Consider the following 14,743-nt stretch of genomic DNA (forward strand, 5'->3'; position numbering starts at 1 on the left):
TTCTATTAGCCTGGGGAGCACACTTCAAGAACAACTGCTCTAGGGCAGCCCCGGTGTCGCAGCGGTTTGGCGCTGCCTGCAGCCTGGGGTGTGATCCTGGAGATCGAGTCCCACATCGGGCGAGTCCCACATCGGGCTCCCTGCATGGAGCCTGCTTCTCCCTCTGTGTCTCTGTCTCTCTCTGTGTGTGTCTATGAATAAATAAAATAAAATAAAATAAAATAAAATAAAATAATAAAATAAAGTAAATTTAAAAAAAAGAACTGCTTTAAAGAAAAAGAGCCTCTTCCCTGAGGCCACGGTTCTGGCTGCAATTTAATTTTCTCCCTATTTTTCAAGATTAAAATATAATTCATATAACATAAATTCATCTTTTTAAAGTGTATATAATTCAGCATTTTTTTTTTAGTATATTCACAACGTTGTAATCCTCATCACTAATTTCAGAATACTTTTAGTACTCCCCAAAGAAACTCTGTACCCTTTGGCAGTCTCTCTCCATCCCCTTCAACCCACCAAAACCCACCAAAACCCCTAATCTACTTTCTGCCTCTATAGATTAACCTATTCTGTACTTTTCATGTAAAAGAAATCCACGCAATGTGTAGTCTTTTGTGTCTGGTTTCTTTCATTTAGCATAATATTTTCAAAGTTTATCCATGCTGTAACATGTGCAATTTGATTTTAGCTGATTTCTAGCAGAAAACTGTGTCATTGAGCTAGTTTTCTTAGGGTAGGAGATCTGGCTTCAGCTTAATGCATTTCCAAAGACAAATAGGACAAACATTACCAGAGCTAGCAGAGCTTGGAAACGTTTCCAAACTGATTCTTTAAAGATTTTATTTATTTGAGAGAGAGAGAGAGAGAGCAGGAGCAGGGGGCAGAGGATGAAACAGACACCCCATCAAGCAGGGAGCTCAACTAGGGGCTCAATCCCAGGATCCTGGGATTACAGTCTGAGCGGAAGGCAGACACATAACCCACTGAACCATACAGGCGCCCCCACACTGATGTTCTTTTGAGAATTGACAACCTTCTCCTTTCCTACCCAGCTCCTAAATCATTCTAGCATTCCTCCTCCCTTTATAGACAATGGCTCTTTTGGAAAAGTCTGGAATATGTGGTGGCTATAGTTTAGAGGCACTTTAAAACACACTAATTCAAACTGTATCTCAGTTCCATTTCGTAAGACCTCTCTGCTTTCTTTGAGTTGGCACCTGTGAGATGTGGAAAGCAAGGTGGTTAGGGTGACTCAAATGACTTTGTCTGGGAAGTACTAATCCAGACTGGGCAGGCTTTAGTGTTTGTCCCATCCAGTGGCTCAGTTTAAGCTCTCAGGTAAAGAAAGGAAGGGAAGTTAGGCTAAAACATCCTGTGTTTGTTAAGTTGAAACTATTGGGGTTTCCTAATGATGATAATACCTGGCTTTTACATAGGAGGACTTAGAAAAAATTGAGGCCAGGACTGACACCCTGTGTTATGAAAGTAGTTTGGCCCTTGCCTAATACTGAATCTTTATTTCTTCCCTAAGGAGCTTGATTGGATGAATGAATTTCTAAGGCTTTTGAGATTGGCAAAAATACTTGTCACCTTTTGTAACACTTGGGAAAGCAGGATCAAGAAGAGGCAAAACTATGGACATCCTTTTTTTTTTTTAAGATTTTTTATTTATTTATTCATAGAGACACACAGAGAGAGAATGAGAGGCAGAGACACAGGCAGAGGGAGAAGCGGGCTCCATGCAGAGAGCCTGACGTAGGATTTGCTCCAGGGTCTCCAGGATCATGCCCTGAGCTGCAGGCGGCGCTAAACCGCTGCGCCACCGGGGCTGCCCAACTGTGGACGTTCTTAAACTGAGGACAGGGCCAAATTCTTCACTTTTACCTGTTTTCTACTTTGCCACCATTTAAGCCAAGAACAAACTCCCTCTGGGCTCAGCTATGGGCTAGACTAGGCCAACCTGCAAAATGGTTTGGCAGGATTTTGAGAGGAAATTGGCAGCTACAGGCATCTGGCTTCTCCAGCCTAGGTCTTCATTTGTTCATTTACTTTACCAACATTGTTGGGCTCGTGGTTGGGCCTTGTACAGGATGTTGTAGGGATTTCTCAAAAAAAAAAAAAAAAAAAAAAAAAGAGTAAGACTTGCTGTGCTATACAAGAAGCTGCAGATTTAGCGGGAGGCGTCAGCCAGGCAGATATTATAGATCAGATATAATGTGTGTTAGTGTTATGAGATTCCAGAAGAAACAAGGGCGGTGGGGGGGGGGAGCTAGGAGTTTATAAACAGAGAACTATATGGCAATGTGTACTATAGCGCAGCACACTGGGGATCTCTTAAGTGTTTGGTGTAAGTGTGGGAAAATGTAGTGGCGGAAGTTTATGAGATAAAAAGGAGGAGGCAAGGATCAGGACACAAGAGAGGACCATATTGAGGAGATTGGACTACATATGCCCTAGGTAGTTTTAGTATTTTAAGAGAGATAGCCTTAAGACAATGATGTTTGGCTTCGTCTAGAGCACCCTTGCTGGGGAGCGCAGCAGGAATTGAGAGGGAAGGCTTGGCAACTAGGGCCAGCAGGGGAGGCCGTTTATATTTTGCAAGATGTGGGGATCCCTGGGTGGCGCAGCGGTTTAGCGCCTGCCTTTGGCCCAGGGCGCGATCCTGGAGACCCGGGATTGAATCCCACGTCGGGCTCCCGGTGCATGGAGCCTGCTTCTCTCTCTCTCTCTCTCTCTCTCTCTCTCTCTCTCTCTCTCTCTCGCTCTCTGATGACTATCATAAATAAATAAGTTAATTAAAAAATTTTATATTTTGCAAGATGAGATATGTGGATGGAAACAATGGGAGTGGATTTCAGATCTGTTTCTAAGGTGGAATCAACAGAATTTTGTTCCCGAGACTTGGGGTGACACAGCACCATGCCTCAGGTAAAGCTACTATTTCGTAGAATTCAAATTAACCTTAAACTACCACTCGGGCGTCTTGAGACCAAGGAGAGGGACCCTGGTACCAGGGCTGCGCTTCAAAGCAAAAGACGTCAAAAGATTTTTTAGACTGCAGTTGTTTTCTTCTTAAGGAGCGCCTGTTACCTTCTGAAACACAATCTCTTTTCTGACGCTCTTTAGAATCACTTTACCCCTTCCCTTTCTTTGCTGAAGTGCGGCAATCTACTACTTCCGCCACGCTCAAGATGGCGGCACCCGGATTAGAGGCTTGTCAACGCTCGCACCACGTGGCCCCGCCCCCGATCGGAGCTACTTCCGCCACTCTCGGTGGCGTGGGAGGCATTTACACCACCATGCCGCACTCAAGATGGCCCGGCTTCCTCCCACTTTTCATTGGCTAGATCCCTCCGGTCTTCCGTCTTCACGGGGGGGCGGAACTTCTATTTGATCGACAGCTATTTTGGTCAATGGGCGAAGGGCAGGGGCCCACGAAGGGCTGGAACTGGAGAGCCTGCCCGGGGTGTGGGAGGGTGTTTGGGCTGGGGCGGGGTGGAGCAGAGCCGGAAGCGGGAGGGGAGAGTGAAACAGGAAAAGAAGGGAAGAAGGAAGAAGAGGGAAGAGGAGGAGAGGGAGGAGGAGGAGGGAGGTGGCGGCGCCGTGGCGGAGGAGCAGGAGCAGGAGGGGGATGGAGAGGAGAAGGCTCCTGGGTGGCATGGCGCTCCTGCTCCTCCAGGCGCTGCCCAGCCCCCTGTCAGCCAGGGCTGAACCCCCGCAGGTAAGGGGGAGGGGGCGTCCGGGCCAGCCTGGGGGCCTGGGGGTCGTCGAGGCCTGGCTGGAGGGGGCTGAAGACGGCGTCGCTGCCTGGCTGGAGGGGGCCGGAGGAGTGCTGCTGCCAGGAGTTGAGGGGTCCCGAGAGGGGCCCCCGTGCCTGGCGTGGACAGGCTCGAGGGGGGCGTCGGTGTTGAGCTGGGGACACCTGTTTGGGTGTCAGGGAAGTGGCGGAGGCGCGGTGCTCAGCGAGTGAGGGGCCTTTGAGAGGGCAGTTAGGTCAGGTGGCTGGGATGACTGCCTGGATAGTGGTGCGAGGCTGAGGCTCGGGGGGCGCGTTCGTGTCCCCCCGGGCAGCGGGTCTCCGAGGCAGTGAGTGATGCAGTGTGTACGTGTGTGCGGGCAGGGGTACGGCGGCTGTTGAGCTGGCCTGAGACGGAGGAGGGGCTGAGAGGATATTTATTTCAAGCTGGACGGGGAAAAGTTCCGAGGGCATCTTGGCTCCATTTTTAACGTGTTGGAGGCAAGAGGTTGGAGGCCAGACTCTTGGAAGGCCTGCGGGATGAAGTGGATCGGGACCCCTCAGGATGAGGGCACAGTGGAGCTATTACAAGCTCTTGCTGTTAGGCTGGCTGGCCTGGGAAAGCCAGCCACTGATGCTGATCTAGGCCAGTTCAGGGCTTTTGAGCAAAGGGTGGTGCTGCTGCCAATATGGGCAGCAAATGGAGCACCCCAGCTTTTCTTGCTGGGTGGCTTGCTTTTTATCCAGGCAGAGAAGCTTGCTTGTGCTGATTCCAGCTCCGGCTGGCATTTCGAAACCCTAATGGGAGCATTACTCCTGGTGCCAAGTTGGGTGGGGTGCAGTAGGGGGAATCACCCCTCCTTCCCTTGCATTTGGCAAGGCTTTACCATTCTATTTTCTTCAGTTTCTGTTCTCTTCCCTGTCTTTTCAGAAGGGAATAGACACACACACTCACTTTCGCACACGGCTGATGGCAGAGTCTGTACAGCTTGGTGCTTGAACTTTGCGTTGTGATCAAGAGTAGAAGCAGAGTTCCAGCAAAAATACTTATATTTTCCCTAGGAGTTTATGGGCTGCCTTTTCACATCTGCATCTTGTTTTGCCCGCCTAGTATCCTTTCTTTTAAAAATTAGTTTTTAAAATGGAACGATATTCGTATGACAGAAACCATGTAAAACCATTTTACCACTTTAAAGTGAACAACTCAGTGGTGTTTTGTACATTCACAATGTTATGCAACCACTACATCTAGTTCCAAAACATTTTCATCACTTCAAAAGAAAACCCCCTACCCCGTAAGCAGTTCCTCCCTAATTTCCCTTTCCCCCAGATCCTGGCAGCCACCAATCTGTTTTCTGTCTCTGTGGATTTACCTATTCAGGATATTGTATATAAATGGAATCCTACACTTTGTGATATTTTGTGTCCGTGTTCTTTCCCTTAACATAATGTTCTTGAGATTCATCTACATTGTAGCAGGTGCCAGTACTTCATTCCTTTATTGTGGCCGAATAGTATTCCACTGTATGACTGTACCACAATTTGTTATTTATCTGTTGAAGTATCCTCTGTTTCCCCCACCAGAATCTATTTCTGTATATTTGAAATAGCATGTGAAAGAACTAGAGCTTATTTTCTGGCCCAACATATTCCCTTTTGTAGGGCTGGGACCCTTCCATTTTAATAATAGCTGCTGGTCAATGCTAGCATCAAGGAGATGTTGTTGGGGTTCTTTTCCCTAGCTAAAATCATAAACTGGCAGGAGAAATAAATTTTATTTCTTGGAAAAGTCAGAACCCTTAGGACTGATAAAGTTAAGAAGTACAGATGTTGGGGCACGTGGGTAGCTCAGTTGGTTGAGTGTCTGACTTTTGATTTCAGCTTGGGTTGTGGGATTGAGCCCCTGGTCAGGCTTCTCATTCAGCAAGGAGTCTGCTGGAGATTCTCTCTTCCTCTCCCTCTCCCTCTCCCCCTTCCCCCAATGTGCACTCTTACTCTCTCTCTAAAATAAATAAATAAATAAATCTTAAAAAATATATAGATGTTGACAGAACAAAATATAGAACAAACTTACTGCTTCGCCTTTGCATCTATTTCTACATTTAGGTAAAGAAAGGGTGTTCTCAATATCCAGTAATAATACTGCTAGAGGGTTAATTTAAGAATATTGGAGCCTTAGGAGATCGGAGCCATGGGCTTGTGGATGCTTCACCCCAATGGAAGAACAGTGGTGGGCCTCTGAGTTGACAGTGGGAACCAGATCCACTTCTTTGGCAGTGGAAGGATGGAAAGTGGAGGTGCCTGCAGGTCACAGAAGCTTTGGAGTTGGCAAGAAGATGTGGGAGGGGATCTTCAATGTCATGCCCTAATTGCAGTTTATCGATCATAGGCCGCTTTCTTATCATTTCTCTGGCACTTCCAATACTTATTTTGGGGACAGGGTGGCTTTTGTACTTTGTTCCATTTGGATGGATGCTAGCATTGACCAGCAGCTATTATGTGGTTACAGTTCCTGCAGAGAAGAGAACGTTTCGTAATGAGTGGGTTCCCTCTTCCCGACCACCCTCATACCCAGTGCTCCGATCCCCACCTTGTACCCTTGTCTCTTTCTGCCCATGAGTACTAGATATCTATAGTGACATTTGTGTTTTGAATTTTAACCTTTGGAATGGAAGCTACTATATAATTATTAACTCTGAATCCACCACTGTTTAGTCAATTTGTTTTTTGTTTTGTTTGGGTTTTTGTTGATTTTTGCCTGTGAAATCTGTGAAGAGGGGCACCGGGGTGGCTCAGTCGGTTAAGTGTCTGCCTTTGGCTCAGGTCATGATCCCTGGGATTGAGCCCTGCCTTAGGCTCCCTGCTTAGTCGAGAATCTGCTTTTCCCTCCCCCTGCTCCTGCACTCTCATTCTCTCTCTCTCTCCTCTCCTTCTCAAATATATAAATAAAATCTTAAAAAAAAAAAAAATAGTGGGATCCCTGGGTGGCGCAGCGGTTTAGCGCCTGCCTTTGGCCCGGGGCGCGATCCTGGAGACCCGGAATCGAATCCCACGTCGGGCTCCCGGTGCATGGAGCCTGCTTCTCCCTCTGCCTGTGTCTCTGCCTCTCTCTCTCTCTCTCTGTGTGTGACTATCATGAATAAATAAAAAAAAAATTTAAAAAAATAGTGAAGAAGAAAAATATTCAGAGACCATTTTGACATAGGATGCACTTCAGGTACTCACTGTCCTTATTTCAACAAGGGACTTTCAACTAACTGAATTGAGGAGGACTTGCTCTACTCATTCTGTATTGAACATGGTGTGGGTGTCTTACTGTGTTTTCGTTTACAGCCATACCATCCTGAACGTGCCCGATCTAGTCTTACAGTGATTTTTTCCCTTTGAAGTGCCTTTATCAAATACAATCTTTTTATACTACACATACGTATCTAATATCAGAAATATATGGTATACGTATTTATATAACACACAGTGGCTTGCTTTCCCTGTTACCAGCTCTCCACTGGAACTATCATTTCTGGCCCAGAAACGGTATCAGCCTAGCTCACTTCTGAGATTATGAACTTAGACTTAACGCTCCTTACTGTGACTCAGGTGTTATTCCTTAAATCCATAAAGAATAAAAAAAAGTAGTCGAGTTGCCAGTGAGCCCTTGGCATTTGTCTCTTCTAGTTAAGTAAGTATCGAGATACATAGAGTTTCTTTCTATTGTTGGTTAGATTCAACTAGAACAATCTGACCATGTTATTTAAAATAACGTTTTAGGGGCAGCCCGGGTGGCTCAGTGGTTTAGTGCTGCCTTCAGTCCAGGGCCTGATCCTGGAGACCCAGGATCGAGTCCCACGTCAGGCTCCCTGCATGGAGTCTGCTTCTCTGTCTGCCTGTGTCTCTGCCTCTCTCTCTCTTTCTCTCTCTGTGTGTGTGTATGTGTGTCTCTCATGAATAAATAAATAAAATCTTTAAAAAAAATAACGTTTTAGTAGAGATGTCTTTTTCTTTAAAGCCACCCAGCTTAATCTCTAGAGATCCAGTCCTTACCTTTCCTCTGCCACGCTTAAAACTTTGAGTTGGTTGGGGGTCCTAATTCCTGATATTTTTGTCTTACCTCGTCTCTCAATAGTATACTCTCTGCCCCCTCCTCTTACCAAGTATGCCCCAGGTTTCAGTCCAGAAGCTCTACTCCACTCTTCCTTCTTAAAAACAGCATTTTGGTGTGATTAGCATCATTTCTTCTCATCAAAAAGTGGGAGATCGAATGTCTAGACTCTAATTCCCCTTCCCTCATTTTCTTAGTCTGTTTTATAAACCAAAGTGAGAAGTTGTCTCAGGATACCTGGGTGGCTCAGCGGTTAAAGCATCTGCCTTCCACTCGGGGCGTGATCCTCGAGTCCTGGGATCGAGTCCCATATTGAGCTCCCTGCATGGAGCCTGCTTCTCCCTCTGCCTGTGTTTCTGCCTCTCTCTCTCTGTGTGTCTCTCATGAATAAATAAATAAAAAAAATTTTTTTTAAAGAAGTTGTCTCAGATCAACACCTTGAGTTTCCAGAAGTCCTTTCAGTAGAATTCAGCCATCATTTACTGAAATGTTCACTCTGCAGCAGACTGTTAATGCAGGTGGGCTCTGGGAGCCCTCAGTTGAGTAACTGAATCCCTCTGTTTTCAAGGAGCTGGTAATCTGCTGGAAAAGACAGATCACACGCATAATGATTTGTAACCCAGAGGCACAGATGTGCAAACAAAGGACAGTGGGAACAATTGATTCTGCTCTGACCAGGGGAAGGTGGGATTTAGGAAAACCTTCACAGAAGAGGCATTTGGGCCAGGCTTTAAAGGTTGGGAAGGGAAACAAGTCAATTCCAGCCTGGAAAAGTGAAAATGGAGGATGTGTTTGGAGGTGGCATGTAGTCTGTGGTGGAAGCTTCCTATGTGGGTATGTAGAGGAGGGTAGAAGTAGAAAACACTTGAAAGGTAGGCTGTGGTTATATGGTAAAGAGGCCTTTCATCCATTCATCCAAGCAGTGCAGTCCAGTAGAACTTTCTGTGATGTTAGAAATGTCCTATATTTGCCCTGTCTGTTTTGGTAACTAACCACTTAGCCACATGTGACTATTGGCACTAGGAATGTGACTCAGATAGATGAGCAACTGAATTTTTAGTGACATCTAGTTTTTTATAACAGCTGTATTGAGACATAATTAACATGCCAGTAGATTCACCCTTTTAAAGTGTATGTGAAATGACTTTTTAGTAGGTCGCAGAATTGTGTACCATCTACTATCTAATTTTATTTTTTTGTTTTGTTTTTTAAGATTTAATGAATTTATTTGTGCAAGAGGGAGAGCACAAGGGATAAGGGGGAGAAGCAGAGGGAGAGTGACAAGCAGACTCCCTGCTGAGCGCAGAGGACCCCCGAGATCATGATTTGAGCTGAAATCAAGCATCAGACACCTAACTGACTGAACCACCCAGATGCCCCTACTATGTTATTTTAGGAAATTTTCATTACCCTAGAAAGAAGCCCTATTGCCATTAGCAGTCCCTCCCCATGCCATCCCCACCTCCTGCAGCCCCTGGCAGCCACTAATCTATTTTGTATCTCTATGGATTTGCCTATTCTGGACATTTCTTATAAATGGAATCATACTCTAGATGGTTCTCCGTGACTGGCTTCTTTCACTTAGCATAATGTTTCCAAGATTAATCCATGCTGACATATCAGCATTTCATTCCTTTCTGTAGTTAGTTAACATTCAGTCATATAAATGTACTACATTTAATTTATCTATTCATCAAATGATGGGCATTTGGGCTATTTCTGCTTTTGGGCTAATTTGAATAATGCTGCTGTGAACATGCATGTACAAGTTTTTTGTGTAGACATAAGTTTTCATTTCTCCTGGGTGTATACTTCATGGTGAAATTGCTGGGTCACATAGTAACTTTATATATAACCTTTTAAGGGACACTAGACTGTTTTCCAAGGCTGGTATGATATTTAATTTTAATTAATTTAAATTAAATAGCTACATGTGGTCACTGACTACTTAATAGTGCAGATCTAAGAGCTTTCTGGTGCAGGAATAGTGGGGTAAGTCCAACACAGTGGTGAGGTTGTGGGCTCCAGGGGCAGACCACCTGAGATCCAAACCTGACTCTTCTAAGTAGAAGAAGCAAGTTGTTGACCTCTTTATGCCTCAGTGTCCTCATCTATAAAATGGAATCAATAATAGTATGTACCTTATAGGTTTGCTGTGAGGTGAAAAGATATATATAAAGCTCTTGGAATACATTTAATGGCTATTAAATATAATTATCACAAAATAATATCACAAATAATAGTTATTATTTGTGGTCCTCAGAGTGGATTTGGTTGTTGATAAGTCAGTATCAGCTCTCAAATTGAGTTCAGAAGCTGAAATTTGGGGAGTTTGAGAATGATTTCCTTGAATCTGTCCTATATCTGAGTTTAATTTTGTCCCTGTAGGAAATGTTTGTGGTGAACCTATATGTTTAGAATTGTGGTTCTCAACTGGGGATAATTGTGCCCCTTCCAGAGGACATTTGTCAGTGTCTGGAAACATTTTTGGTTGTCACAGCTCAGGGCCAGGGATGCTGCTAAACCTCCCGTCACAAAGGAGAGCCTCCCACAACAAAGAATCGTCTAGTCCAAAATGTCAGTGGTGTGGAGATGGCCAGACACTGGTTTAGCAGTGCCTGCTCTTCCCATATCAGCTCATGCTGATCATCACAGGGTTTGAGGTTAACCTTCCTATGAAGAGAGAACATAACATTGTGAAGTATATGAAGTAACCCTCTGACAACAAATTTTAGATGGGACAGTTGAAAGCTTTAATATCCTGAATCTTGATTACTCTCAGATTTGTTTTTTGGTTTTTTTTTTTTTTTTTTTTTACTCTCAGATTTGTTAACATGTTGCCAGTCAGCCTGGCTTTGTCAGGCAACATAAAACATTTTTGAGAAAAAATTTTTTTTTTTAGTTTGTGGTTCAGTAAGCAGATGAGCCTCCCTTATTCGCCCAGCCTTAAACTTTCTTTCCTCTTTCTTTGGTTTACCCTTGTGGTTTCATTTTAAGAACATGTTTGTTTTCACCCCAGTTGAAAGCCTGATGCCAGTTACTTTCTTTTCTCAGGGTCCTCCATGGCCTCATAATCAATCTGAACCAAGACATGTTCTTAGAACTTTTTCCTTTCCCCATTCTACATCTTGGATCTACTCTCATTTTCAGCTCCACAAACATTGGTTTGTTGTCACTTACTCAGCCTACAGAAACCATGCGGTGTTCTCAGGGTCACCGTGGGCTGACTGGAACTTAGATTAGGGTGGCTGTGTGACCTCAGGAGAAGCCTTCTCTTTCAAGCCCCCATGATGCAGCACATCTGTGGATTTTGTGCACTAGCTGGCAATTCTTTTCTTTTCTTTTTCTTTCTTTCTTTTTTTTTCTTTTTCTTTTTCTTTTTCTTTTTCTTTTTCTTTTTCTTTTTTTGGTAGCTGGCAATTCTTTAAGCATACTGTGGGTATCTCAGATGACTTTGGATTAACAATTCCAAGTGCCTTTTGAATGCCTGGCCATCGGTTCACCTGAGAGCATCACATCTCTTGCTTTCCTGTTGGACTAACTCTTGAGGGACCATCAGGATCCAGGTGGTACAATGATGTGGATTCATTCTTTGCCCTGTAACCCCAATTGTGGTTACCACCACGGCCACCAACTCTACCATAACCACACAGGCAGTCAGAGCAGCTACTGAGTAACAGGGAGCAGTGACAGTGGGTCTTCGTGATCTGTCTACTTGGTGGTATACAACAGGCTGAGGTCTGGCTTATGGGCACCTCCCTGTTGGGCCGTCCTTTGTATTTCCACTAGGTGGAGCAAAGTCTGGCCAAAAAAATGCATGTGATGTGGAAACCACAAACAAATAATCAATAAATCCAGAACATTGCAATCTGGGAGGTAAGGAAAGGAGAAACAGATCTCGTTCTATTGAATTATGTGGCTTGTCGATACAATTCTGGGCTTTCCCAGTGTGGGAATTAAAGTAGGTCATGGTCTCAGACTTGGAGATCACAACGTTGGATGGACTGGGGTTTTCTGATACTCTCGCTTACTCAGCTACATTCCCATAGCTTGGATTTATTTACTTTTGGTTTTCTTCTTTCCATACTTTCTTATGCGGAAAAATAGATGAGCTATGGATCGTCCATTCCTGGTGCCATCAATGCCGTCAGGAGTGCGTTGGCCTGTTTTGTTTCATGATCTTAGATGTTCTAAATAATTTAATTTGAACTTGCTTTGGAAGAGGTAAAAGTGAATGTAAGACGTTGCAAGAATATTTGTAGCTTGGAAGGGTGGATCCTAGAGTAAAGCTATAAAAACACACCTGTCTTGATTTTTAAATATCAAGCAAGACAGATTGTATGTTGTAACACTGTGTCATTACACATTCTCGCAGGTCAGAGGCATGCGTTTTGTGAAGAAAATATGCAGGTTTTTCGAAATCCTACCTGCTGCTTTTTTGTTTTCCATTTCTGAAATTATCTTCCTTATCTAAAATTCCACCTGGCCGTTCACGACAGCTATATTAAAATCCAACCAAACACAGAAATGAGAGGAAAACCACAACTTAGTTGACTGATCAGATCTAAATGATTTTTCCCTCTTTGAGGTTCATTTGGGAGAAAAGGTTAATATTTGGCTTTTGACACTGGAGTGTTGTAGCTCTTTGGGATTTGAATATAGAGTTGACTAGGGTAAGAAGTTCATCCTGTGTTCTTTCTTTTTACTTGAGTCCTTTGTCTTTAAATATGCAAATCACCCCCCCACCCCCCCCCCCACCCCCACCCCCCGCGCCCGGGTCTGCAGGTTGTTGGGGAAAAACAGAAAACCTGTACCAGTCTGATTTGGCACAAGATCTACTGACTTTTTTTTTTTTTAAGATTTTATTTATTTATTCATGAGAGACAGAGACAGAGAGAGAGAGAGAGAGAGAGAGAGAGAGAGAGGCAGACACAGGAAGAGGCAGAAGCAGGCTCCATGCAGGGACTCCATCCCAGGACTCCAGGTTCACGCCTTGGGCCAAAGGCAAGGCACTAAACCACGAGCCATCCAGGGATCCCCTGATCTACTGACTTTCTTTTCCTTTTCCTTCCTTCGACCTGATTGCTGCATTTCTTTGAGCTTTAAGGTGCCTTTTACCTTTTCACGTCAGTTTTTAATTACACACAAATAACACACGCTTCATACAATGATAAATAATATAGACAGACATGCTTAGAGTAAAAAGTGAAAGTTTGTGGTTTGGTGTGTGTGTTTTTGGTGGGTTTTCTGCTTATGCTGAATATTTATAGGTATGGTATTAGTTTTAACATATATGTATATATATTTGTTTTTTTCTAAGATTTTTTTTCTAAGATTTTATTTATTTATTCATGAGAGACACACACAGAGAGAGGCAGAGACACAGGCAGAGGGAGAAGCAGGCTCCATACAGGAAGCCTAATGTGGGACTTGATCCCGGGACTCCAGGATCACGCCCTGAGCTAAAGGCAGATGCTCAACCGCTGAGCCACCCAGGAGTCCCATATATATGTTTATATATATATAAAATATTAGTTTTAACATTATATACATATATATATATATATATATATATATATATATATATGAAAGTAACTCCTATATGTAAATATAAAATTGTTGGTATGGATAGGGTTCTTTATTTTCTTTTCATTTTTTTAAAAGATTTATTTATTCGTGAGAGACAGAGAGAGAAGCAGAGACATAGGCAGAGGGAGAAACAGGCTTCTCTCAGGGAGCCCAGTGTGGGACTCGATCAGGATGCCAGGATCATGCTCTGAGCCAAAGGCAGATGATCAACCGCTGAGCCACCCAGATGTACCAATTTTCATTTGGTTTTAAAACAAAACTGGGATAATTTATATGTGGTACTTTTCAACATGCAGTTTTTCATCCTTTGTAGACTTCTTTCTGTATTGCATATGTACCTCTGATTTTTTTTTTTTAAACACCTGTATGTTGGGGCACCTCGGTGGCTCAATCAGTTAAGCATCTGCCTGCAGCTCAGGTCGTGATCCCAGGGTGCTGGTATTGAGCCCTGCACTGCATCTGGTTCCCTGCTCAGCGGGGAGCCTGCTTCTCCCACTCCCGCTCCCCCTGCTTGTACTCTTTCTCTCCCTGTCAAATAAATAAGTGAAATCTTAAAAAAAAAAGAAAAGAAAGAATAATATTAATCAAAACCCCAAAAACTTGGAAAATTAGTAAACAGTGAAAGAATCATAAGGAGAGTTGACAAAGTTTAGGAAAGCCTTAAGAAGAGGAAAAAAAAGGAGAGGGATGGCATTCAGAAGTGAGCATAGAATTGCAAGAACAAACAAAAAACCAAAAACAGCAACAAAAAACCTCTTCTTATTATTGCCTTAGACCATGGTTTATTTACTGCTAGGTAGCTGAATATACATTGTATCCGAGTTTTTACCATTTCACACTGTGTTATAGTGAACATTGATTGTTCTATGTATTTCTGTAGTCTGGGTTCCTAGAAGTAGAATTGGGGATTGTGGGGTTGTGGGGTATATACTTTGGAAGTTTGGGGTGGATAGTGCCAGATTGCTCTCCAAAGTGGTTTTATCAGTGTACATCCCCAGCAATAGGCTATTTGGGGGCTCATTTCCCCACACATTGTGTAAGCAACATGTCTTCATCTGTACCTTCAGCTTATCCTTGAAGGTGTGCCTTCTTCTGACTCAACACAGGCATGTGGAGAACATTTCCACATGCCTTTCTCACATTTTCTTTCTCAAAAACCCATTTACGTCTTCGATCTGCTTAGCTTCAAGTCTCCTCCCTGTCTGCAAACCAGGTTGCTCCCTTTGTTGTGAAGGAGGAGGGCAGTGTGCCTGGAGCTAGGGAAGCGGAGCTGTGGCCTGCTGAGGTGTTGAAGGATGTGGTTAGTAGGTGCCTGGAAG

General features: G+C 43.8%; 1 protein-coding gene across 1 annotated transcript in view; it reads left to right on the forward strand.

The window, feature by feature from the left end:
• Positions 1-3,513: 3,513 nt before the first annotated feature.
• Positions 3,514-14,743, forward strand: part of WBP1L (WW domain binding protein 1 like) — a 66,434-nt gene continuing 55,204 nt past the window's right edge. The window contains exon 1 of the mRNA XM_025467057.3: positions 3,514-3,721. Within this exon, the coding sequence (XP_025322842.1) occupies positions 3,632-3,721 (90 nt within the window). The 5' untranslated portion in view covers positions 3,514-3,631. The remainder of the gene's footprint in view (positions 3,722-14,743) is intronic.

This window comes from Canis lupus, chromosome 28 (genome assembly GCF_003254725.2).
Source record: "Canis lupus dingo isolate Sandy chromosome 28, ASM325472v2, whole genome shotgun sequence".
In the NCBI taxonomy this organism is placed as follows: Eukaryota; Metazoa; Chordata; class Mammalia; order Carnivora; family Canidae; genus Canis; species Canis lupus.